General features: G+C 40.1%; 1 protein-coding gene across 3 annotated transcripts in view; it reads right to left on the bottom strand.

Annotated features, from left to right (window-relative positions):
* Positions 1-27,002, bottom strand: part of slc44a2 (solute carrier family 44 member 2 (CTL2 blood group)) — an 86,802-nt gene that overhangs the window by 16,479 nt on the left and 43,321 nt on the right. For all 3 annotated transcript variants that reach the window (XM_003216837.4, XM_008103811.3, XM_016991159.2), the window contains exons 4-18: positions 25,593-25,677; positions 24,348-24,432; positions 22,165-22,287; positions 21,941-22,001; positions 17,812-17,935; positions 13,596-13,679; positions 11,785-11,897; positions 10,604-10,735; positions 7,008-7,107; positions 6,134-6,226; positions 5,890-5,974; positions 4,123-4,385; positions 3,358-3,452; positions 1,932-2,035; positions 751-824 (exon numbers count right to left, since the gene is read on the bottom strand). In XM_003216837.4, the coding sequence (XP_003216885.2) occupies positions 751-824; positions 1,932-2,035; positions 3,358-3,452; positions 4,123-4,385; positions 5,890-5,974; positions 6,134-6,226; positions 7,008-7,107; positions 10,604-10,735; positions 11,785-11,897; positions 13,596-13,679; positions 17,812-17,935; positions 21,941-22,001; positions 22,165-22,287; positions 24,348-24,432; positions 25,593-25,677 (1,621 nt within the window). The remainder of the gene's footprint in view (positions 1-750; positions 825-1,931; positions 2,036-3,357; positions 3,453-4,122; positions 4,386-5,889; positions 5,975-6,133; positions 6,227-7,007; positions 7,108-10,603; positions 10,736-11,784; positions 11,898-13,595; positions 13,680-17,811; positions 17,936-21,940; positions 22,002-22,164; positions 22,288-24,347; positions 24,433-25,592; positions 25,678-27,002) is intronic.

A 27,002-nucleotide genomic window follows, 5' to 3' on the forward strand; every position in this document is an offset into this window, starting at 1 on the left:
CAATTTCCATTCATATTCTTTCCTCATTCACATCCATGGCTTTTTATACCACATTTCTCCTTCATTTCCATTCTGCTTATTACTAGTTATATACTGTGCTTTATTTTTAAAACCCATAAACTGTTCACAAGCAGAGCTTACAAAGACAAAAGGGCAAAACATTAAAAACAGCAAAATCCATTAAAACATTCACTACAAAAATGAGCCAGCAAGGTATAATGGCTTGACTGTCTAACTAGGACTTCAAGAGACCTGGGTTCAAATCACTGCTTAGTCACAGGAACACATTGAGTGACATTTTGTTGTTGTGTTTACTTGAAAATGAAAGTAAAGCAGGATTAGATATCTAGGGTTGCATGTAATAAGGCAAGTGATCTAGTGAGTTAAAGCATGTGATGTTGACAGACTCTTATGATCATGTGAGCATTTGAATGGAGTTTTAAAAGGCTAATGCGTAGGTCTACCAGTCAATCAGAAATAGGAATTAGTCAGACTCAATTACATCTATGAGTTATTTAGTGTTACAGACACACATCTGAGATGGTAGCAACTGTTCAATGTTGGTGGTAACTTGGGTGCCATAATGGTGAGATAAATGAAGGTAATCTTGGGCAGGTCATACTATTTCAGCTCAAGGGGAAGGCAATGGCAAGTTGTCCCTGAGTACTTGATCTCTTGTCTATCCCCGTTTTAAAGTTCCCTAAGCAATACTGCAGCAACAAAACAGCAAGTGATTGCCAGGTACCTCACCTTATGATATTCCTCATGAGCAGGAAAAAGGCATTTCTTGCTGAAGTGCAGAAATTGGTGCCATAAATGGCAATCTAGGGGAAATCACCAAAGAAAATCCCAATGTTATTGCATCAGGTGAGAAAAACAGCATTGTTCTGAATGAGACTTCGAGATAATATAAACAGCTTTTGAGTTCATGTTCATATCTATCTTCAAGAAATAGTTGTGTGTGTATTTGTGCCTTCAAGACTTCTGCAGACTTATGGCAAGCTCATGAATTTGATAGGGTTTTTTTTTTAAAGCAAGGACTACTCAGAAGTGGTTTTGACACTTCCTTCCTCTGAAATACAGCCTACAGCTCTTCCATCCAAGAAACAAAATGGGCCCTGCTTAGTTTCCAAACTCCGATGGGATTAAGTGACCCAGAGCCAAATAAATAATTCACAAGCAGACACTGATTTACTTAGTGTTAGAGCTGTGCTAAGAAATGTTTACTTAAGTTTCAAGAATGCAGAGGGACAAGCACAGCCCCATCTTTAATTTCTTGTCTTTCTCTTTTTTCCCACATGAACACAGCTTAAGCTGGCCTGGGCCTCACATCATTAAGCTCTGTGACCAGGTGCTACGTCCACCCAGCCATTTTCACACACTGTCATGGACTTCCATCCCTTCTCTATTTTCCTCGTTAGTTGCCCCACAGCACTAGACTAAAATGCATGCAATCTCAAAAGCAAATTTTGAAAAAGTCCACATGACACTGCCCAAGGGGGGAAAAAACAGAATAGAAACACTAAAAAAGGGGAGGAGATAGCTGCTGCAGCATTGGCCCACTGCCACAAGACATAATAGCAAATCCGCACTGCAAGTAAATTTATTGGCACAAATGTTTTGGATGAGAGCTTTAAGCAACCAAGGCCTTTTCAAGATCCAATAATGGACTGATGAAACTAAAGGAAAATTGCCAGCAGCCCCTCCTTCCATGGAAAGAAAGCTAAAGGCTTAAATGGAGAGGGAGGAAACTCATACTGAATCTACACGATAGTTGATCAAATTGGTCACAGGCCAAATTTGACCCATAGGCTGAATGTTCCCCATCTCTGACCTAGCTAATTGTTTCAGAAGTTGTTCCCATGTTGCTCTGGTCATCTACAAATCTGCAAAGAATTCCGGGTGATCTGTAAACATTAAAAATTTCTCACCATGATGTATGCATTTCTATTCAAGAACTTGATGAACTTCTCCAGGCACCAGAAGCAGCACTTGAGACAGACCAAAAGAAACTTGGCAAACTTGTTATCAGCAGCTACAGTAAAGAGAGCAACAGAAGAGAGGAAATTAGTTTTCCTCTCTGTTGATCAAATTAGCAAAATCCCATTTATATAGTTGTTCTCTCTCACACACACACAAAATTCTGAACAGAATCTAGGAGCAAGATTTGAATACTTGAAAAATCGTTTTTATATCAAAACTGTCTTCTTAAACCTCAATATTAAAAAGTACACAAAAACGTGCAAGTTATCACGTTGATCCAAAGCTCATGAGTGCACTCCAGAATGTTCAAAGCCATAGAGAAAGTTCTTGCTTCCTCAGTATCTTTGTGTGATTGGATCTCACTGCCACAAAAAGGAAAGCAAGGAATAATAGAATAACAGAGTTGGAAGAGACCACATGGGCAATTTAGTCCAACCCCCTGCCATGCAGGAAAATGACAATCAAAGTACCCCTAGCAGATGAGCATTCAGCCTGTGCTTAAAAGCTTCCCAGGAAGGAGCTTCCACCAGGAAGGTGCAGGGTTCTGGGGTCCTACAGAGAAATTTCAGTTTCTTCCTCCTTGGCCCATAGAAGCATTTAACCCTATTCAGGAAATATATTAACTCAACATATGAAAAAATTAAGTGTGCTAATCACCCCATCCATTGTTAGTGTTGCCAAAGCAATTTGCCTGAAAAGAAGAACCTGTTGGATCCATAAAGATTCTGCCCGTGAGCAAGAACCCAGATTTTTTCCTCGTTTTGGCTTGCAAGGAAGGCCTCCACAAGTACAACGAGCTTTCCTCTTCAGAGGTATTGCTTTCACATGAAAAATGTGATGATAGATTGGGGTGGTAAACTACTCTCCCTGCATGTGTATTACATATCCTCACCAAATGGCATAATATGCTTCTTGTCTATATGCTGTTGCTACTGCATGATTTCATGGCAAAAATTTCCCAACTTTGTACAGGTTTTACTCCAGAGCAGGTTGGTGCAAGAAAAATATCGCAAGTTTTTACTGGCTTATATATTTTTTATTGGTGAAACTTTTTGATTCAGCTTAGTGAGTGTTTAACCCATATGCTAACCCTGCTCTTCCATCAGCCACAGCCTTCAGAGTAGCTCAGGATGTAAGAGTTCTCCATAAGGTGAGAAATGGGGAAGTCCAAAAGGAAGCCAAAAACAGCAAGACCAGTTAGCCAATGGGTAAAAGAAATCCTGGGCAAGATTTTGAAGGTGTAAGATTCCAAGTCAAACTTGGGAACATTCCTTCATGCCAACTATGATTCTAACTGAACCTAATGGAACACAGCCAACACGCATTTCTTCAGCATGCTTTCTGCCCATCCCAGCATCCTGCCCCATTCAGTACCTTTTAGCCTATGATCCAAGTACTCCAGAATAACCCGAATGACCTGGACGATAGCTAGAATCAGAGACCCAAAGGCCAGTGAGCCTGTGTGATACCTGTTGCAGAAGGATGGAAGGAAGGAGTAAGAGAGAAAATTAGCATGGACAACTGTGATCCCCCTCCCCTTAAAGACCAGAGCTCTTTCACTGAAAGAACAATGTCAGATTGTTGCATTGGGGAAAACATCTAGACACCTCAGTCAGGGCATCCCAGGTTACATGTTGAGCCTCAGATCTCATCCAAGGCCTTTCTGCTACAATTTATCCACTGCAACTAGCTTTAATAGTTAAAAAAAAGCTAGTATTCTAGAAGAAATCACTAAGCCTTTCTATATTTTAAGGAGGTAAATAAGACATTTCCCTGAATATATATTAATAAGAAAGATCTCCTCAAACTCCCCTGCAACATTTCCCTCGCACTTAAATTTACCAGGACTAGATGATTATGATTCAGACAAATATAAAAATCATGAATGAGGTTTCACTCTCTGGAAGCATGTTTAAGAAACAATTCCCAAGTTATGATAGGTCCTGGAAAATTAAAATGCACTTTCTGATACAATAGCAAATGAATGCTCTGCTGAATTCAATACGGTCCCTGCATAATTGTGTAATTCTCGGTCTCCTTTTGTGTTTATGTATCTAAACCCCCATAGCCCATCCCATCTTGCTCATTTCAAGGGGCCAACGGTGCTTTTTCCACCCTAGCCCACCTGGCTCCTTTTACCTGAGTGCTCGGCCAAAGGAAGAAAAGAGGGGGAATGCAGGCATGTCATCTGGTTTATTAAAGGCCCAATAGTAGGAGGCAAAGGCTCCAGCCAGTGTGACCTGGCCTAAGGCAATGACGAAGTTGGCTAGCCAGAAGAACATGAAGACATTGTAGATCTGGAAGATGATGAGGTACTTGTGGTAGGCGGTCTCACCACCATAGAAGGCAAAAAGGCAACGGGCATCTGTGCACTGCTTGGTGATGTTGGAAGTATTGAAGGTCTGAAAGGAATGAAGAAAATGATTAAATCTCAGCAACTCTGGTAGTTGGGTCTAGATCCAGACTCAGTCTCTCTCTCTCCTTGAGGATGGTAAGTTGTGGTCATGTATTTGTACCATATTTCGCCTCAGAAATTAAAAAAGGGGGTTTCCTGGAAACTTTTCCCATTCCAGGATGATGGCTGAATGCTACAACCTTGGAAGCTAATACTTGGGACTCCCCAAGATTGATCTCAACATGGGAACATGGAGGACAGAAAGCCACTTCCAAAGCTCAGTAACCTTTATTCCTTCAGCCCTCTTCCTCAACTACATTTTGCTCCAGCTGCGACTGTACCTCAAGAAGCCTGACTTGGCCATGGTGGTCCACGCATTGGTTACATCAAGATTGGACTACTGCAATGCACTCTACTTGGGGCCTTTGAAGAAAACGCAATTGGTGCAAAAATCGGCAGCCAGATTGTTAACAGGAGCTAGTTACAAGGAGCAGATTATGCCTCCTGAAGCAGCTCCACTGGCTGCCAATAAGTTTCCAGTTGCAATTCAAGTGCAGGTCATGACCTACAAAGCCCTAAATGGTTGGGGTCTTGCCTATCTTCGTGATTGCATCTATCCCTACAAAATGGCGCGGGCTCGAATATCTTTCGGGGAGGCTCTCCTCTTGCTTCCACCACCATCACAAGCACGGCTGGTGGAGACCAGGGAGAGGGCCTTCTCGGAGGTGCCCACCCCTCCCCTCGGCTCTGGAGCTCTCTCACCAGGGAGATTAGACGTGCCCACCCTGGCCATATTCCAAAAAGACTTGAAAACATAGTTGTTTCAATGTGCTTTTGAATAAACCAGCTTGCACTTTATCACACAGCCCTATATTGCTCCTGCCTAGTTCTTAGCACTTTATTTCACTCTGGTTCTATTATCCGCGGTTGCACAAGCCTGCTTCTTCCACGCAACCTAAATAGTCCCAACTTTTGTTCTGTAATTGATATGTTGTATGTACATTTTAAGATGTTTTAAATAATTGTTTTATTATGCATTTTAATCCTGTAATGTATATTGTGTTTTAATTGTGCATCAAACTGTTGTTTTCAGGGCTCTGTCCTCATGTAGTTTGCCCAGAGTCCCTTCGGGGAGATGGAACTGGTTATAAGAAATAAATTATTATAATATTATTATTATACTTTATCCTTCATGGGGAAAATAACAACATAAAACTGAACATCCAAGCACAGAGACCCATTTATACCTGTACAAGAAACAAGAGCTGAAGCACAGGTGACCTTTCATTGAAAGGAAGGGAAAATGGCACTCTTTTAAAATCACCATCTCTGGAGCTGGTGCCCAACAGCATAAAGAAATCCAGGAAAGGAGGACCTGGTTTGACCCAAACTCTTCAAAGCTCCCCATGGCAAGAGCAGCCCCATGAAGAAAACACTATAGCATTCCTGGGCACATCACCCCCATCTGTTATTTAACAGTTCATTCAGCAACTATTTAGATTGCTTCTCACCTCTGGGTTGCAGGTCTTTCCAGCATAAGCACACTCTGACTCATTAAAAACCTTGTAGACAGCTTCATTAGAGGTAGACAAGAAACTGAAAGCAGTCAAGGGCTCTATGGGATAGGATTGTACAGCTCATTCCTGCCTATATGATGATTTTGAGTGAACTAAGCAGCTTGCTAGTATCCCCTCCATCTCCCAATTATCCATTTGCCCAAGTTTGATGTGGGGAGGGAGAGTCAAGGAAGGATACACTGCTGTGCTCGCCCAGTAAGCAATGCAGAGACACACCAGGAAGAAAGTGCAGAGGGGAAACAGCAATGATGTCATGACGTGACCAATAGCCCTGTCAGAGAGATGGGGAAGGGGGAGAAAAGATGATACAAGTCAGTTCCAAGGCTTTGGTCTGTCCAGCTCCAATGCACCTCTCTAAAAATATTATCTTTTAGCTCCAGTGTGAGCTGGCTCCATTACAATGACGCCATGCACAGTTAACAGATTTCCATTCTGAGAATACCTAACTTGGCTTACATACTGTCCTGCAAACCCTTGCAAATCAAACTAGCACCTGGTGTGTTGAGATGACTATTCTAATTAGCCAAATTCAGTCCCCCAAGAACCAAGATCTGCACAGGAGACAAGATTCTCTGTAATTGTCCACTTCTAGGCTAAAACCATTTTATTTTGACAGAGATTTGGCCATTAACTGGTTATCACAGAGTATTTCAATTGTGTGTGTGCTGTACTTTAATTCTTGTAATTATGCTGTAAACATTTCTAAACTGTCTTAAATTAGTGTTTTTAACAGTTTATTGATTTATAAATCTTTTTTATTATACTACATTTTAAGAGGTGCTTTAGATATGTTATGCTGTGAACTACCTTGAGTCCCATATTTGGAAAAGGCAGAATATAAACAGAATAAACTATAAAACCATTTCCAAGGAGGAGGAAAAAAGACATTATTCTGAATTCTGCAACTATTTCTAATTGCCTTTCTGATGCTGTGCAATCTTGCTAGGTTTTCTAACAGATCAAGAACAAAATGACTCTCAGGAACTGTAGATGGTTATAAAGGAAAGGATGCCGAAGGACCACTGTTGCAAAGAAACCCATCTCAACCTCACCTGCTGGCTTCCTTGATCAGTGCAATGGCAATGAGGATCCTTTTGCGCAGGAAGATGAGGAGTAAGATGATGATAACCTCCACAATGCAGAGGATGATCACTGGACAAAAGATATTTAAGAGATGTGAGGAGGGGGAAGATCTTAGACAAATAAGAAGTACACTTGAACAGAGGAAGCTCACAAGATGCTGGTACTGAAAAATTCCTGAATTAACTCATAGCCATTGCTTCCCTTTTGGATTAAAATAAGAATTAAATATTCAACTGTATACTAATTTGTTTTAGTGAGCCTCATAAACTCTTACCTTGACAATTGTGGATGTCGCCCCGTAGCCTATATTGTTTGCTGAGCTCTATCATTTGTGTTACGCTAGAAATGCTGGAACTGCAATATTGTGCATCCAAAGCCAACAACCAGACATTATGGTTACGTACAGTGCTGGATCCTGAGAACATCCTCTTAAACAACAAACAATCTCTGGATACATTCTATACTGGTGACATAAGCCTCACATTAGAATTACCATGCACGCATTAGATATTACTCATGCACACTCTGTCATTGGTTGCGTAACTCTGAAGTTATAGAACAGGGGTCCTCAAACCTTTTAAGCAGAGAGCCAGCCCACAATCCTTCAGACTGTTGAGGGGCCGAATTATCATTTGGAAAAAAAAATGAACAAATTCCTATGCACACTGCACATGTCTCATTTGTAGTGCAAAAAATAATAATGAAAGAACAATACAATATTTAAAAATAAAAACAATTTTAACCAACATAAACCTATCAGGATTTCAATGGGAAGTGTGGGCCTGCTTCTGGCCAATGAGATAGTCAAGTTAATTAGGACTGTTGTTGTGTGCCTTCAAGTCATTTCAGACTTTGGGAGAGCCTAAGTTTAAAACTGAGAGTGGGGGCCAGGTAAATGACCTTGGAGGGCCGCATACGACCCCTGGGCCTTAGTTTGGGAACCCCTGTTCTAGAAAATACTAATTCTTGAATTTCTCTCAACTGGTGCTGGGAATAGGTTAGACTAAAAACATTGCTGGGACCTGGTAGAGCCTTTGGCCAAAACTCTTGTTTGTTTTCTGTTTGCCTTCTTGCTCAGTTTCAGGGCTCACTCCAGCTCCATGTTTGACCTGGGAAATACAGCAGGACATTTCCGTTGCACTCAACACCCTGAGGGTAAACGGTGGTGTGTCTGCAAGCCCTTTCTCACCACACCGTACACTTTTATTGTGCTATGATTCCATTTTGGCTGACAAGGTAACATCCTATGTAATACTAGGATCTGGTAGTTTAGGGAGGGACACTCCTCAGCTAGGCAGCTTCTTTGATACCAAACCACTAAACCTAGAATTTCATAGGATGAAGACATGACAGTTGATAGGAAAGCCATAGTATATAATGGTGTAGTATGAAAGCTCTTCAGATGCTGCTGGAGTGCAGCTTCTGTTGGCTCAAACTAACATAATCGGAAATAAGAAAATATACGAGATGCAGGTCAACATCCTTGCTCAAAATATACTACAAAGCATTTCAGATGCTTAGCTTAATAAGAGTTTGAATATGAGAAATACAAAGGACAGATAAGGATAAAAGAGCAAATTAATCAAAAATTGGTTAGGAAGAGAAAAATTAAAAGTAATATTACATGACCTTTTAATTTTAAAGTGGTTAAAAAAAGAAAAGAAGACAAAGGATATAAAGCAAGAGAAGGCCTGTATGAAAGAACAGGTAAACCAGTGGAGGTAGGTAAATCAGCTGAGATAATATTGGGTTACAAATAATGGGTATAAATAAATTTTTAGAAAAAGGGAAAATGAAAGAAGAGCATCAACATCCCTTTGAAGGTCTGATAAAGAAAAGGTTGTGGCAGGAAAGGAACAGGAAGTAAAATACATAGAATCATATTGGATATTCAGAATGATTTGGAAGAGGGTGTTGTGGTTCAGTCTGATGACGATGAAAGGGGATTTGGAGAACAGCAGTTTGTTCCAGGAAATGTGGAGCTGCAGTTTGTCTCGGGGAATGTTGTTGACTCAGAAAGGCAGGTGGATTTGGGAGCTGAGGATGGCTTGGGAAAACAGACGGAAGGGAATGTGAAAAGTTCTCAGTCGAGCAAAGATAAGGATGACCTTCTACAGGAGTCTGAAAATTGTCAACAGAGTTCGGATGGGAGTGAGGGGGATGAATGCTTGTTAGACAGAGATTCCAGATTAAAGTTGAGATCAGGCCTCCGCAGTATGAGAATTGCAGGCAGACGTGGAGAAACAAGCGTGCACAGGAATATGTTTATGTCTTGCAAGGAGGGTTAAAAGATTTGTAATTTGGGAAAGATTCCAGTCAGAGCAACCTTGCTTTTGGAGAATCAACTCTTGCCTTGGTCAGGCCTCATCACATGCCTAGAATCTGTGCTTGGATTACTTCTGAAGCTCATGCATTCATGTTGGATTTACTGTGCTATTTTGGGGATTTTGGACTAACGTCTACGAAATCATTGAACTGTGTTTAAAGATTGCACTTTCAATTGGTTTTTACCTATTTTTCTGCTTTATAATAAGTTTTGCTATCTTTCTTCAATAAACTGAAAAGACTCAGGCCTGCTGAGGTGGAGTTTGTGTGCTGGAGTAAGGTGAACCAGTGCTGGGGTGCGACAGAGGGGTTGATAGTGATATAGGAAAAGGTTACTTAATTAAATAGAATCAAAATATTATCAATAGCAGAATTTGCCAAAATTAAAAACATTAAAATGAGAGAACACCAATGAAAAGTTATAGGAAAACAGCACAGAATAACATGTCAGATTTCCCATATAAATAAACCTAAATCCCCAATGTGTTGACATGGATTTGGAGCTAAAGGACTGACAGTATATACACAACTGGTGGAATGTGCTAAATTGCAAAAATTTGGTCAGAAAATAGTACAAGGAATTAATAAAATATTGGGAAAACACCTGGAATAAGGAAAAACATATCACACAAAATATGTAAAAATGATGTTAAAGTATGAATACTATTTAACGAAGTTGTTATTAAAAGCTGCACAAACAGTAATAGAATAGAGTTGGAAAGACATGACAGCAGGATTTTGTAAATGAAAACAAGGTGTAGCAGCTTACATGAAATTTGATTAATAAGTGAACAAAGGGCTACATATAACAATCAGGAAGATGAAGCTGTAAAAATTCAAAATTAGGAAAAACTAATTATGTGAATGGGATAGATGGGAACAATGAACTGAAAGACACAATTAAAATGATCTTCCACATGAAAGGTAAAGGATATTAAAATAAATAGCTAGATTGTTCCAGAAAAGGAGGGAGGGGTGAAAGAAGCTAAGTATGGAAGATCCGATCTATGGAATATGATGTGAGTTGATTATGAGTTATTGAATGTTATAAGTGATGTTGTATTTATTTTTTTCTTCTTTAAAAATAGTAATTAATAAAGTTTTTTTTCTTTTAAAAAAACCATAACAAACACAATTACAGCTTGAGATCATTCTCCTTGCCTGCTTCTATAACAGAACAAAGGAGCATTTGACCCACAAAGAGAGACAGGAGGAGGAGCACTAAGGGAGAGGTACTTACTGAAGGCCAGCCAGGTTTGCCTCAGGTGGAGATAAACACGGAGATCTGTCTGGAATCCAAGTTCACTCAAGGTGACGTCAGAACCAGCCTGTCCTTTGAGCTGAGCATATTCCATGTAACAGTGAAAGATACCTATAAGAGAAAAGCAGCTGTCAGAGTGATAGAGGGAATAGAAATATTGTTAGTAGAAAAATTCAGATAGGCAGCAGAAGGCATGGTCTGCTATAAGGACAAATGTCATGTCTACCTTTAGTTCAGTGGTTCCCAACCATTTTTTGACCAGGACCCACTTGACCAGGGACCACTCTCCAACATTAGTACCAAAAGGGTTACAAATCAGTTTTTGGTCAACTTTAGATTCAGTTTGGTGCTGATTCAGAAAACTGCATTGGATAGACCACATCAGCTCTAGTTTCTGATACAGAATATATACCATCCAGTAGTCGGCATCTGCCCGCCCATAGAAAACCATATTTCCGCTCCGAGCCCTAGGGGAGTGGCGGCATATAAGTTTGAAAAATAAATAAATAAATAAATAAAAATATTTAATAATCTAGAACTGATCTGGTCTATCCAATGCAGTTATCTAAATCAGCACCCCAAATAATCCCAGGAACAAGCCTAAAAATGAAGACACCAAGAAAATTTTTCCCCCACATTTCTCATGGACCTAATTGTAGGTCTCGCAGCTCACCGGGGGACCACAGCCCACAGGTTAGGAACCACTGCTTTAGTTTGACCATATTCCACCCCAGGATCCAGGAAGGGCTAGGCCAGTCCCAAAGAAGGTAAATAAAAGGGATGGGGAGACCCCAAACCAGATGTGTCCAGATGCTGATTCTGATTTTGAGGATGGTTTGGTAATACAAGATAAAGCCAGGGAGCTGCCCCAACATTTATAGGAAAATCATCATACCTGGAAATTGTGGCAGATTTGCACTTTGCCCAACTCTAGGCCAAACCCTCGGTGAGAAAACACAGATTTCACTCTTCCCCACCTGCCAGACTGAATCTACACTGCCCTATATCCCAGGATCTGATCCTAGATTACCTGCTTATTCCAGATTATCTGACAGTGTAGACTCATATAAATACAGTTCAAAGCAAATAATCTGGGATCAGATCTTGGGATATAGGGCAATGTAGATCCAGCTCTAGACTCATAATTTCACCAAACTCACCATATCCAAGCACCAGGATCACCAGCACTATCATCACCCAGACCATGATCCCTGCCAGGAACCGGAGAAGGACAATAAAGATGAGGCTAACCACCATGGCAATCACCAGACCTCTGCAAGGACAACACAACCATATAAGAGTTCCTGAGTTGTTCTTCCACAAACACAAAACAGAGTTGAAAAATGTTACTCTGAGGACTAACAGAACTGAAAATGTTACTCCCTGCAAAATAGCTACTGACTAAATTGTATTTCCTGATTGAAAAAGGATTCTTAAAACATCCCAGGAAAATTGATGGCTTCCAGTTTATATCTCCTTTATACATATCATGCTGCTTGTCTTACATAATTGTATTTCCCTTCCAATTTTGATTGTATTATAATTCTATTAAATGCACATACAAATATCTATCATTTTACCTATCTTCTGCAAGTTCTCTGCCACTTGCAGAGCTTCTGTGTTATCTTAGGGATGTTCATGAACATTTTCTGTTATAATAGCACAAAAAAGGAAGGAACAGTGCTAAGAGTGTGAAAGAAAGGGATATCAGTTCACACACTGCAAAAACTAGGGAGAGTAACAGATGGGGCTATGAATTGTTAAGCAAACATTGAGCAAATTATGCATGTGCGAGTCTCCTGAGCCCCGCAAACGAGGCTAAATACTAACATGTCCAAAAAATCGTTTTGAATCGTATATCGGAATTATTTTGGATTGTTTTTGCTTTTTGATACGCATTCCGAGACATTGTCTCACAGCGCAATCAGCAATGTAATTCGAACCATTGTTGGCCCATTTTCTAATTGTCTCTTAATGTTTCGTTAATTTTTTCCCCCAAATTTTTTAAAAATATATTTTTAAAAATATTTTTTAAAAAATTGTTTCTGCAACCTACCTAGAATGGGAGCTTAGCGCAGCCTAACATGGCTGCCACTCCCCAGCCAATCAGAAGCTTCCATGATGGACGCAAAGGTGGGGGCTAGGGTCCTCTGCGTCCACGTGGAAGATTGCCACAATAGCCCGTTGTTTAGCCCAGGCGAGCCATTCTGGGCTGGGTTTTGTGCGGAGAGGGTGGTGGTCTGCAAACGGAGAGCAAGCAAGCCTCTTGAGGGAGAGAGAGGATGAAGGGGTCTGGCTGTTCCCACAGAGGGGTTTGGAGAAAGGGTTAGGGTTTTGTTGCTGGTTCCTTCTCTTAGCAAGGGAATTTCTAGTTTTCAAAGTATCTTTGCACTCCTTGCCAGGGCATTGCTTGGCGTGGTGGTCACTGGTCCATTTCTAATTGAAGGCATTGAGTTGAGGCTTGTGGGATCACATAGCCAGAGACACCATTGATTTCCAGTGTCCTTCTTGCTTACAAATATAGCAAGGGAATTTCTAGTTTTCAAAGTATCTTTGCACAACTTGCAAGGACATTGCAAATTTGATGAGGATAGCTCAAGAAATGAGGGCAGGAGAGCCCCGTAAAAGTCCACCCCTGTTCCTTTTTTTTTTTTTTTGGCGATTGCGCATGCGCGTCCACCATTTTAGAAACATTTAGAATCATTACAAATTTTCGGAAATATCCGAAATTTTTGGGTGAAAAAATCGGAAATACTTTCTATATCGAAATGCCAGCGCCCCCTACCTTAGAAACGAGAATTGAAACAATATTTTCATCGATCGGACATGCCTACTAAATACTAACTCATTCCATGCATCCACATTTGCTGGAAACTGCATTTCTACTGTGCTTCTTTTTCGTGGATGTACCACTATTCAATCACTGATTTCAGTCTACATGTTAAATGGAGTGTTCAAGATCTTTGCTCACATTATTATCCAGTACCAGGAAACGGTGTAATCTTCAAAGATCTTCATTGCCACTTGTCTTGCTTCAAGAACCACATTTGCCTTTCTGAAATTAAATGCAAAAAGAATTTAGAAGCAAAAAAGATAAAAAGGGAATATATGGAATGAAATGGCCCTATGAGTGTGATGTGGCTCTTAAGTAGAAGTATGCCACTCACAGCTCTTTCTGCAGCTCAGATTGGGAAAATCTTGATATCCACTTGGTCACTATTTTTGTCTGCTTTTCTCTTAAACTTACTCCCAATTCCTCTTTCTCCCAGCTCCTGTTGAGCCACTGTTATTAGACCTTTTTTATATATATCCAAAAATTATGCAGTTTTTGGTTTCTCTTTAGCTAGCCTAAGCTTTGCAGTTGGGCTGAAAGTACATAACACTAATGCAGTCTGCTATCACAATATTTATGACAATTTTGGAGGTTTCATTTTGATTCTCTGCTCCTTGATTTAAGACATATCCTTGACCTTGGAATAAAAGGTTTTCTGCCATTCTCTATTGGATGCCTCAATTCTGGATGGCTAAAAATTTGTTTTGAGTTTTTTTAAGTGCATATTTCTAGCCATCATGGTAATGAAGACAACAAATATACACACTAAAAGGCTACAGGGCTTGAAGACTTTATAGTAGTCGTTCTCAATCTGTAAGTCCCCAGATGTTTTGACCTTCAACACCCAGAAATAGTAACAGCTGGTAAACTGGCTGAGATTTCTGGGAGTTGTAGGCCAAAACACCTGGGGACTTTATAGTGTCCCATGAAATGGCGCCTTTATACTACCTTTAGAGAATAACCCCTTTTAAAGATTCCTAAAGAGACCATATTACTCAAATTCATGGGAGACACGGAAAGAGCCTCCTCAAAGACTGAGTAAATCCAGTCAGGTGTCCCCCTGGGCAACGTTTCTTGTAAACGGCTAATCTTTCCAACCCAAAAGCATTGCATTGCTTTTAAACTTTTTTTAACATTTTAAATATGTTTTATCTCTCCACAAATGGATGAACACCAAAGGTCTTTAGCAAGACGATTGCTAACAATTATGTCTATTAATATAGAAGGTTTGTCACTTGCTAAGGAAGAGCTACGAGCCAAAATGTCTGAGGACATCTCGTGTGACATCTTATGTATACAGGAAACACACAGAGACATCACAATGAGAAGACCAAAAATTCTTGGAATGCAACTGGCAGTGGAACGACCTCACAGACATTATGGTAGTGCCATTTTTGTATGATCTCGTATAGCAATATCTGCAACCTTTCTCACAGAAGTGAACAACATTGAAATCCTATCTGTGGGATTGGATAGTTGCAGTATATCATCACTCTATAAACCACCTGGGGCCGATTTCTATTTTATGCCCCTAACCAGTTGTCACAATCATGAAGCCCATTTTATTGTGGGAGATTTCAATAGCCATAGCTGTGTCTGGGGCTATGATGAAGATGATAGAAATGGTGAAGCAGTTCTAACGTGGGCTGACAATAGTAGAATGAGCCTCCTTCATGACAGTAAATTACCACCATCATTTAATAGCAGCCGATGGAAGCATGGTTATAACTCTGATCTGATTTTTGTAAATGAAAGAATAATCCACCAATACATTAAAAGGGTATTAAACCCGATACCTAATACTCAACACAGACCAATATGCTGTGTAGCATATGCAGCTGTAAGACCAAAAAGTGTCCCATTCCGCAGAAGATATAACTTCAATAAAGCTAAGTGGACAAAGTTTACAGAGACCTTGGAAGCAGCTATTTCTGATATAGAACCTTTCTACCTGTTTGTAGAAACTGTGAAAAGATCCCCAAGGCTCTCAATCCCTAGAGGCTGTTGCACAAGCTACCTACCAGGCCTAAATGAAGAATCGGTAAATCAGCTACAGGAATATCTCAGACTATTTCAAGAGAATCCATACAGTGATGGGACTATAGCAGCAGGTCAAAAACTATCTACAGCCTTAGCTAATGCTAAGAAAGACCGTTGGATAGAGCTGCTTGAGAACCTTAACATGTCCAAGAGTAGCCGAAGAGCCTGGCAATTGCTGAGACGCCTGGATAGTGACCCTCTGGTCAACTATGGACACGCAAACGTAACACCAGACCAGATAGCTCACCAGCTAATTCAGAATGGGAAAACCAACTGCAGTAGGGTAAAGATGAAAATCAACAGGGTGCCAGAACTTGAAACCCACCAGCTGTCTTCTCCTCTAAACCTGAAAGAACTCAGAGAAGCCATCAAGCAATGTAAGACTGGTAAAGCACCTGGCCTAGATGACTTAATGATGGAGCAAATCAAACATTTGGGGCCCAAAGCTGAAAACTGGCTTTTGAAATTCTACAATCAATGCTTGGCACACAAACAGATTCCCAGAGTATGGAGGAAAACCATTATAAACCATTATAAAACCTGGTAAAGATGCCTCCAATACCAGGAACTACCGACCAATCTCTCTCTTATGTCATCTATATAAAGTATATGAGAAGATGCTATTAAATTGATTAGGACCTGTCATCGAACCTAAGCTTATTGCACAACAAGCAGGTTTCAGACCAGGGAAAAACTGTACAGGTCAAATTCTTCATCTGACTGAGCATATCGAGGAAGGCTATGAGAAAGGCTGCATTACGGGAACAGTTTCTGTGGACCTTACGGCAGCCTATGACATGGTGCAACATAGAAAAATGCTGTATAAAGTCTACCATATTACCCGGGACTCTGGCTTTACAAAAACTGTCCAGACCCTCCTGGAAAACCGCAGCTTCTATGTGGAGTTTCAGGGCAGGAAAAGTAGATGGAGGCAAAAGAATGGTTTATCCCAAGGAAGCGTTCTTGCACCAACCTTGTTTAATATCTTCACGAACGATCAGCCACAACCACCACTCACAAAGAGCTTTATATATGCTGATGACCTTGACCTTACAACACAAGCAAAAGATTTTGCAACAGTTGAAAACCAGCTCACTAATGCCTTGAAAGATCTCTCCAGCTATTACAAAGAGAACAACCTGAAGCCTAACCCTTCCAAGACACAAGTGTGTGCTTTTTACCTACGTAACCTTGAAGCCAACAGGAAACTGAAAGTTACTTGGGAAGGCCAAGAGCTTGAACATTGTTCCCATCCTAAATATCTTGGTGTCACCTTAGATCGAACACTAACATATAGGAAACACTGCATGAACACCAAGCACAAAGTAGCTGCACGCAATAACATCCTGTGGAAACTGACTAGCAGTGCATGAGGTGCAGACGCACAAGTAATAAGAACATCAGTCCTGGCCTTGTCTTTCTCAACTGCTGAGTACGCCTGTCCTGTTTGGCACAAGTCTGCCCATGTGAAGCAGGTGGACATAGCACTGAACGAAACTTGTAGAATAATCACAGGATGCCTTAAACCTACACCTGCTGATAAACTCTATAAGCTAGCTGGCATTGCCCCCCCCCCCCGATGTGTGATGGGAAGCTGCTGCTAACTGCGAGAGAAATAAGGTCGAACATTGTGAAAGCCACCCACTACATGACTATAAGCCCCCTCCTAGTAGACTCAAATCAAGGTAAAGCTTCATGAGAACCACCACTCCTCTTGATGTTCCTCTAGCAACAGCAAGGGTGTCTCTCTGGGCAGATAAACCAGGCAATCCCAACTGGATGGCCACCCATGAGGGTCTTCCTCCAGGGGCAAACCAAGAATGGGCAACTTGGAAGTCCCTAAATAGACTGAGAAGCAGAGTGGGCAGATCAAAAGACAACCTGGCAAGATGGCACTACCTAGAGGAATCTTCCACCTTGTGTGACTGTGGAGCAGAACAAACAACTCCTCATGTGTATGCTTGCCCACAATGTCCTGCCTCATGCACGGAGGAGGAGTTGTTTAAAGCTACAGACAATGCGAATGCTGTTGCCCGCTTTTGGTCCAAAACTATTTAGCTGTTTGTGATTTCTTTATTTTATCACTTTTAAACTTATTTATTATGCAATGCTTTTGACACAAAATAAATAAAAACTCAAACTTACAATAATATTCCACAAAACATAATCCTTCAAATCTGGATAGCCAACTGTACTTTAAGCTAATGAAACTAATTAATGAAAAAAATGTATTCTCCAGGCATACATTAGCATTGATATACATATGAGGTTCCCATTCCACCTCGCATCAACACCACAAACACATAAAACTCACTTGGCCCCTTCAATAAGGTCTGTCACATTTCTTGTCTTCCCATATCCATCTTTAAAGGTGGTCTCATTTCCAACCATTACGACTCCTTTCCTAGCACTGACAGCAGGTAAGCATCTGCGAGCCACTGCAGATCAAAACAAAAAGAAATCAAACACACACACACACACACACACACACACACATTCTCTTTCTTGTCTTCTGATGGAGAGCCCTTCTATGGGGCCAGGGGGTTGACAGGAAAGCCACAGTGCTCCTGTTCTTAAGACTGGATGGCTATCAAAGAAAGAAATTAGGATTCTCTTGAGTGAAAAGGGAAGGGAGGTAAAATATTTTTCCTAAAACTAAGTTCAATTTTGGGGGGAAAGGTGTGATGTGAAGAAATACAATGATCATAATCCATTATTATTATTATTATTATTATTATTATTATTATTATTAATATTATTGACACAAAGACATAGTATGGTGCAGCAAATGAGATACTGTATATATGCTGGATTTTGAATATTATTATTATTATTATTATATTATCATCATCATCATCATCGAGGAGGAGGATGACTGAATTTATTCATATCCATTTTTTCTCCCAAAACTGGGATTAGGGTGATAATTACTACAATGGAATGTACTGGGAATCTCACATCAGAAAAAAAACACATTTTATGTGTGGCCAAGACCCAAAAATAACATATAAAACAGCTCTGTATTTAAGCAAAACAATACGTTTGAGAACCACATATGTGGGGCTGATCAAGGTAAATTGTATGGGTGATAAGGAAATATGATGTATATATTCAGTTTTATCATCTGTATTTACTGTATTGTTATGTGTCTTATTTTAACTTTCTTTATAGAGTGCAATCAAGTCCTATCAAGCCTTGTTGTTTGGTTTGGTATTGTGATACGGCCTGAGGGATAATCAATAACATTTATTAATATTACAATGGGAAACTGAGTCTAAGTACTGTAATTCGAAAAGATTTTTTTTTTTCGTGTCAGGAACGACTTGAGAAACTGCAAGTCGCTTCTGGAGTGAGAGAATTGGCCGTCTGCAAGGACATTGCCCAGGGGACACCCAGGTGTTTTTTTTAATGTTTTTACCATCCTTGTGGGACGCTTCTCTCATGTCCCTGCATGGAGCTGGAGCTGATAGAGGGAGCTCATCCGCGCTCTCCCTGGGTGGGATTCGAACCTGGCAGCCTTCAGGTCAGCAACCCAACCTTCAAGTCACAAGGCTTTAACCCACTACTCCACCGGGGGCTCCTATTCGAAAAGATGATTTCTCCATATTATGGTTAGTTGTTCTCTCTAACAGCTGAGAAAGAGAAGCATTACCCCACTGCATGCAGGAAATGATGGAAAACTTTAGAGGAGGAGGAAGTGGGTAGCATAAACCAATCCCTCTGACCACTTGTATCATGAATTGTGAACATCAGTAGCAAATAAAGTATCCAGTGAGACAAGTTTTCAGAGTTACTTATGTGCATTACATATATGTTGTTCGAAGAGGCCTTAGCATTTATGCTGATCTCAGATCAAATACTCTCCGGGAATACGTTAACCTAAACTCTGGTTTCAGGGAGTTGGAGAAGCACTAGTGATTAAGAGGATCCCTATTTAACAAAAGTTGTGGGCGGTGACTCTGGAGTGCTTCAAGCACCTGACGATATCACTAAGTTTGATTAAGGTTTGCTTATCCATAACCTCATTTGTGTGACCGAACTATAAATTGAACCAGGAGGAGTCTCTATGCATTATTATTTAGAAGCCACACCAAAGCATCTCTTCAGGATAGTTTCGGATCACATAGGGTTGCTAATTTTTAGATTTTGAAAATTTTATTTGCCAATCAGGGTGCAGGGCCACACAATCAAAGAGATGAAAGTGGAATGTCCACAGGAGTAGTTGCCACATCACTGCACTGTTCTGTACACACACTCCTTATCTTAGTCAGAGATTGCTGATGGGATGTGTGAATCCTGCCATTCAGCATGCAGCAGTGTCTAACATGGAGTGCTGGACTCTGACATCAGTCATATATTGCCTTGGTGTGCACATAATGGGGGGGGGGGAGGTTGAATATGAGTACCAAGTCAAAATGCACCTAGTCACACCCACTTTACTCAGAAAATTATGGGAAACTACCGTAGTTATTTATTTTTAAATCAGGCAAACACTCTTTCACATAAATACAGAGACACCTCCCAAAAATTCCTCTGGCAACCAGTTCAGAGGCGACAATAAAACTTTTTAAAAAGCAGTCAGATTTCATATGTCCACTCCTAGATGAATTGGCAACCTCCATGAAATCCGTGGCATCCATTACAGTGAAGGACAGTACATTGCATGGTAACTGGGTGAATCCATAAGGCAAGGTACATTGTGGATCTGCGGCTCTGCCCTAGCCCAGGATGAATGGGCTGTTTCCTCAGCAATGTATCTTTTTCTAGGGGTCTTGAGGCTCATGGTCCTATAATCCCAATGAACAGGAGACCATATTAACTTGATCCACTCTCATAAATCCAACTGGTTTTAGAAGTAGTGTGCCATCACCGATCAAGCTAGGAGGCACGGTGGTGCAATGAGTTAAACCCTTGTGAACTGCTGACCTGAAGGTTGCTGGTTCAAATCCATGAGATGAGGTGAGCTTCCATCTGTCAGCTCTAGCTTGCGGGGACATGAGAGAGGCCTCTCAGTAACACATCCAGGCATCCCCTAGGCAACGTCTCTGTGGACGGCCAATTCTCTCACACCAGAAGCAACTTCCCAGTATGTTCTCAAGTTGCTTCTGACATGATAAAAAAAAAACAATCAAATCAAGCTGATCTATGGAAGAAAGCAGTGCTTTCACATTTGGGAAAGTTTAAGTGTACCTAGGATCCATCCATGTTTCTCGTAGTAAGTGAAGGACAGCCAAGAGAACCTGAGAACATTGCAATCGAAATGCTGTAGCCTAGTTTGAATCTTTGAAGAGGAGAGGTCATGAAGTATGCATTAACTAAGGATAACCAACAACGAGAAAGCTAAAATGAGCAAAAGGGCATGGAATTACTTTCTCTGATTTTTTTTAAAAGCATTCATTGTGGAAAGTTTATCAAGAAAATGTCTGAGTAGCAAGTACAGTAGAGTCTCACTAATCCAAGCCTCGCTTATCCGAGCCTCTGGATAATCCAAGCCATTTTTGTAGTCAATGTTTTCAATATATCATGATATTTTGGTGCTAAATTCATAAATACAGTAATTACAACATAACATTACTGCGTATTGAACTACTTTTTCTGTCAAATTTGTTGTATAACATGATGTTTTGGTGCTTAATTTGTAAAATCATAACCTAATTTGATGTTTAATAGGTTTTTCCTTAATCCCTCCTTATTATCCAAGTTATTCGCTTATCCAAGCTTCTGCCGGCCCGTTTAGCTTGGATAAGTGAGACTCTACCTTACTGGGAAGAGAATATTTTTCTCTAAGAAAACAACTCAGTCAAAATTACAGAGAACAAATTGCCTACCAAATGCAATATAAGCAAACAGATTTCTGCAGAGCCACCACAGTGGGCACCAGAATGTGAAAAAACACAGATTCCTCCTGACTGTCACAGCACTTCAAATCTGTAAAAATTGTGTGTTTCTATTAAAACAGATGAGCTGTATTAAGGCCTCATCTACACCGACCACTTAGATCAGTTTGGAACTGGTTTGAACCAAACTAGTTTTGCTGTGTGGATGATTAAACTGAAATGTCTGGAACAGTCCTGAAATGCCCTGAGTCTCCTTCGAGGTGAGAAGAGCGGGATATAAATGTGGTAAATAAATAAACAAGTTTGAGGCCAGGAAGGTGATTACATTAACCATGGAGAATGGCCTCAAAAAGGTTACAGAATCTGCATCTTGAGAGTTGTCCCCACCCCCCGTCCCCCCCCCCCCAAATTTTGGGCTGGGATACACACAGCACTCTAGAGAGATACCAAGTAGGAAAAAGTGGGAAATTAAAAATCAGCAGTGGAGATAATCAATTACTCATCCCAGGGAATCAAAGATAGCTTCAAACTTATATGGTCAGTGAGGAGGAACCCTAAAAAAACAAACACTAAATCCCTCAGCTTCCCATGACCAGGCAGACTCACAGGGCTTGCTTGGAGTCAACATGGCTGGGCAGTCACCATCTTTCAAAACTTCAGTTACACTCTGGAATAAAGAGGGAGTGAGAAAAGCAGTGATTAATTCCTAGCCAGAGAAGCAAATCCTGCACATCTCCTCCAGGGAAGAACAAATCCAAAAGGAGAATGAGAATCTACTTTTAAGTATGAACCAACTCCCAGTAATTACTTGTTCTGCACAGCTCACTCACCTTTCTCAGATCTTTAAATTCTGGGAGGCAAAACTGCTGATAGTATTTAAGGTCCCCAGAAGCCCCATTTGTGTAGGCGTTTAGGTAGGTGAGATACCGATCCGGGCATTTACTTACACAGATCTGAAAACAGTCCCAAGAAATACAACAATATGTCAATATTATTAAAGCTACAGATGCCATGCATCATCTTAGAAGAGGCATACACACACTCACCACACTCAACACCGGAAAACTAATTTTTACATTACTTGTGAGGCGGTATTTCAATACCAATAGGACTAGACATTATATGAGTTCACTGTGCTGTATACTGGATCACAAAAGCAAAATGGTAGGATATTCTATTTCTCTCAATCCCACAATTACATTTCTAAAACAGTCCCGGAAAATACCTCAAACCTGAAGACTACACCCTAGGAATAGGTAAAGATAAAAGTTACTCCCTAACATTAAATCTAGTTGTGTCTGACTCTGGGGGTTGGTGCTCAACAATATTTCTAAACCAAAGAGCCAGCGTTGTCCGTAGACACCTCCAAGATCATGTGGTTGGCATGACTGCATGGAGCGCCAGAGCAGTACCTATTGTTCTACTCACATTTGCATGTTTTTGAACTACAGCATCTGTCCACTCAGTTGATAAAGGATGCTAAATCATTATTTATTCATTAAATTTCATTAAATTTTATGATACCATTAAAACCTCTTTAAATAAATATTCTATTTCTTAACATGCATGGATATTTATTTGTCTATCTATCCATCCTGCCTTTCTCCCAATAATGAAATTCAATGTGCATATATGTCTTCAAGTAGCCTGCCAACATATAGTCACATTATGAATTTCATATGGATTTCTTAGACAAGGAGTACCCAGAAGTGGTTTAGGCAGTTATTTCCTCTAAAATATAACCTACAACACCTGGGATTCATTGCCAATATCCCATTCAAGAATCAACCAGGCTGATCCTGCTTAGCTTCCAAAATCCAACAAGAATTGTCTGGTGCACAACATTTGAAAAGTACAATATAGTGTTTTTTAAAATATTTTTTATTTTGTACAGCTCTACAAAATATCAATGTGTTGTAACCTTAACAGCTGTACATGTGTTGTATGATACATTCCACTGTCATTCAGCAGACTGTTAACATAATTCTTCTTGTATACATTTTTTTAAAAAAAATTAACATTTCACTACGTTTTAAAAATATTAACATCACCCGTGTTACCCACTCCTCATCTCTCCCTATGACCACATATTTATTCTATACTATTATCTTTAATCATGTGCAGAGTTTTAATTTCTGTCAGATGCTTGTGTTGGCTTCCCCCTTTTAAACCCATTATATATACACCATCCATCCGTCCTTTATTTCATTTATTTTGTCTGTTTTAGTATCATCCCCCATTACAGTTGTTATAATTTGAAACTGGACCAGATCATATAGATAACTATTCCAATTTTCCACTGTCCATTTTTTTGTCTTTCCACCTCCATGCAATTACTGCTTGTCCTGCCCAAATCATACTTTTGAACAATTCTTTTGTTTCAATTCTGGTATCACTCATTACTCCCATCAATAGCATATCTAAATCTACCTGTAGTGGTACTTTAAATAATTTCTCCATCATCTTCGTTATCTTTTCCCAGAAGGAAAATAACACTTGAATTCTATTTGGGCTTCCTTCACAATCCACAGGCAGAAGAAGAAATAGGTCTTCATGTGCTGTTAATTGATTTTGTATTGTATTCTTTAAACATGTTTTATGGCAATCTGTTTTGTAAGAACCCTAACACATTATGACCTTTAAAGGGCTACACATTCAATCTATCAACAGAAGAAATATCTGAAATTGCTAAAAAGCTCTCTTCATATACCTGAATTGTTACACAGTAAACAAGGTCCCACAGTAATACAGTATTTTCAAGGCTGCTTGTCTTCACTTAGCACCATTTAGCACTTTCCCACTGCTTCCTCTTGCCATTATAACCACAAGAGAGCATCAAATTCCCAGGGGCTCTTAAATCTGGCCCTCGACTTTAGTAACATGACCCAGTAATCTATGTCTGTCCATGAACTAATGAAAGAAAGTAAGATTTCATCTCCTTTGCTGGCTAAGAACTGATGCGAAGATCTCTTGCAATTATTGATCTGGGATGTGCCAGAGAGATAAACCTTACCTGGGTGGTGGGACACTGAAATTCCAGCAGGACCAAAGGGCTGGCACATTTCATGATGTTGAAGTAGAACAAGAAAGGTTTGTTCCTGCAAACAGGAAAAAAGAATGATAAGAATATCCAGTCCACTGTTTCCTTCTGTCAGCAGTTAAATTTAGAAAATCCAGAGAGTCTGAAACAATGCTGGAGATCTTAATTCCTCATCCATCCTTTGGAAAAGGATTAGGCAGAGCTGGGGGAAAGTTACATTTCAGATCAACATGTCCAGTGACTACACAGCTTGGGGAATTCTGGGAGTCACTGCCTATAAAGTAACTTTTCTTCAGATCTAGGATGAGGCACATCTCTTATGGACTGAACAACTTCTGATTACAATGGAAATATAAAGCAACAACTAGTATTGTCTGGGGAACACTCACAAAGACCATACTAATTTTCAAAATGGGATGCTAGAGGTCAGGCTTATCTACATTCGATGCCATTTAACTGTTCATCCTGGAGGTTCAAAGTTAGTTTTCCCAACATTTAAGGGAAAACAATATGTACATACTCAAAGGCACTTTTATTTTAGGACATCTTCCAGCAAATTTCAAAGGCATGAGGAAGAATAAGACATGTTTCCACCTTTTTCTGCACTCTCTTCTTCCTCTCCTTCTCACTAGACCTCTGCTTTTATTCCAGGAGCACTGGAGAGGATAACAAGGAAGGAAGGCTTATCTGATTGTCTGAAGACACTGCCCTCCATCTCTGGATTCACTTGGCCCAGAATATCACTCATAACCAGCAATGGCTAAGCAAAGAGAAAAGAAAGGTCCCCTCCAAATCTCAAAGCTTGTTCCTCTGTCTTCAGTCTGGCACATGACACAAATAGCCTGACAGCAACTGGTTGGAACAACATGAGGGGATTTAACAATGGCAAAATACCTTGGAAATGTAATCATCATGGAACAATACAGGAGTTTTTGTTGTTTTGGGCCCTAATGAGTTACTTCATGGATAAGACAAACACAATCCTAGTCTTTTTCAGATTGGCATGAGGCCTAGATTCTCTCAACTTAGAGAAAAGAAAGGCTGTCCTTTTTTACCCAGAAGAGACATGGAAAGACACCATACCAGTAGGAAGATATACCAGTATGTGGCAAAATTTCCCGGAAAACATACAACAACCCTTTCCCCTAAATACAAAGGATCTCATTGACTATGCACCAGCTTATGCAAAAAACAAGAGGGTTTCTATCAGATACCTACTCATTAGGTGTTCCCTTCTGGCCACAAAACTGGCCGCGGCTATCTGTTGGATAGATCACCTTCCTGGGGTCTCCTTGTGTCCATGCTGAAGAGAAGACAGAAATCCATAGTGTGACTGTCTGCTTCCTCCTGCTCTACATCCAGCAGCATCAACCAGATTTCCCCAGAAGCTATTTTGAATTCTTAACAAGTAGGCCTTTATTGACACCTTTATCTCAACCTCCTCCCAAGAGACCAAGATACAAGGATGGGTATCTGGTTATTAAACCTTCACAACAAACCCACGAGGTAAGCTACCCATGAAGTAAGCTAACTTGAGTAAGATATTCAAAGCTACTGACACTTGAACCCAACTCTTCTCTCTATTAATGGTGTTACATACTTTCTCTAACCAAAGTCTCTTTAATTGTTCTATAAGCAGTCACAAAATTAGAGGAGTTGCCTATCTCACCCCAATCTTGTTCAGGTATGCAAATACATGATCAAAAGAACACAACAATAACAACACTGATACAAAGAATCATAGAGTTGGAAGAGACCTTGTGGACCATACAGTCCAACCCCCTGTCAAGAAGCAGGAAATATACATATGTGTATCAGTGTTGTTGTTTTTTTGTGTTCTTTTGATCTTATAGATAGATACACATATACATACAGTATACATACAGACACACACACACACACACACACACACACACACACACGGTGTTTGAAAAAGAACTCCCTAGTTTCTATTTAAATTAAATGGAAACTAGAGAGTTCTTTTTCAAACACCCTATATATACATATGAGACCACTCACAAAACAAAAAAGGGTATTGTGAAGATACTGTTAGACAAGTTTCATAAGATTCAATGCAAACACATTGTATCTTACAGCAAACACGGTTTCCTAAGAATCACAGCAGGTTCCTTGTGTTTTATTTCTTAAAAGAAAGAAATATTTACTGTTTAATAGTCATCAGTGGAACAGGCCTCAGAGAAACATTGGAAAACCTCTCAAGAACACAATATTTTAAAAGCCTTCTTCCATTCTTTCAGACTTCTATTCCATGAATGCTTTCAACAGATCTAGGCCACATTCCCGGCCAGCATTTCTCAGCCAATACCGAAATTCTCCCTGATTGCTAGATTGAGAACATTACTGCAAAATTCTCAGCCAGTGAAGCCACTAGATTGGAATTATCATACAAATAGGTAAGATTTCCAAGATCTACAGTAGACATCTTTTCCCAGTCTTTGGTGTAGTAATTGAAGAACTGAGACTAAACAGAGAAAGATCTTTTCAACAATTTAACAGCCTTCAATTCTTTTGTGTGGTTGCTTCATTTTTAACTCAGCGCCTACTCCACTTTTTAGGGCAATGCACCTTACCTGTTAAGATTTCCCCCCTCCAACTTTAACATCTAAT

This window comes from Anolis carolinensis, chromosome 2, assembly GCF_035594765.1.
Source record: "Anolis carolinensis isolate JA03-04 chromosome 2, rAnoCar3.1.pri, whole genome shotgun sequence".
Lineage (NCBI taxonomy): Eukaryota > Metazoa > Chordata > Lepidosauria > Squamata > Dactyloidae > Anolis > Anolis carolinensis.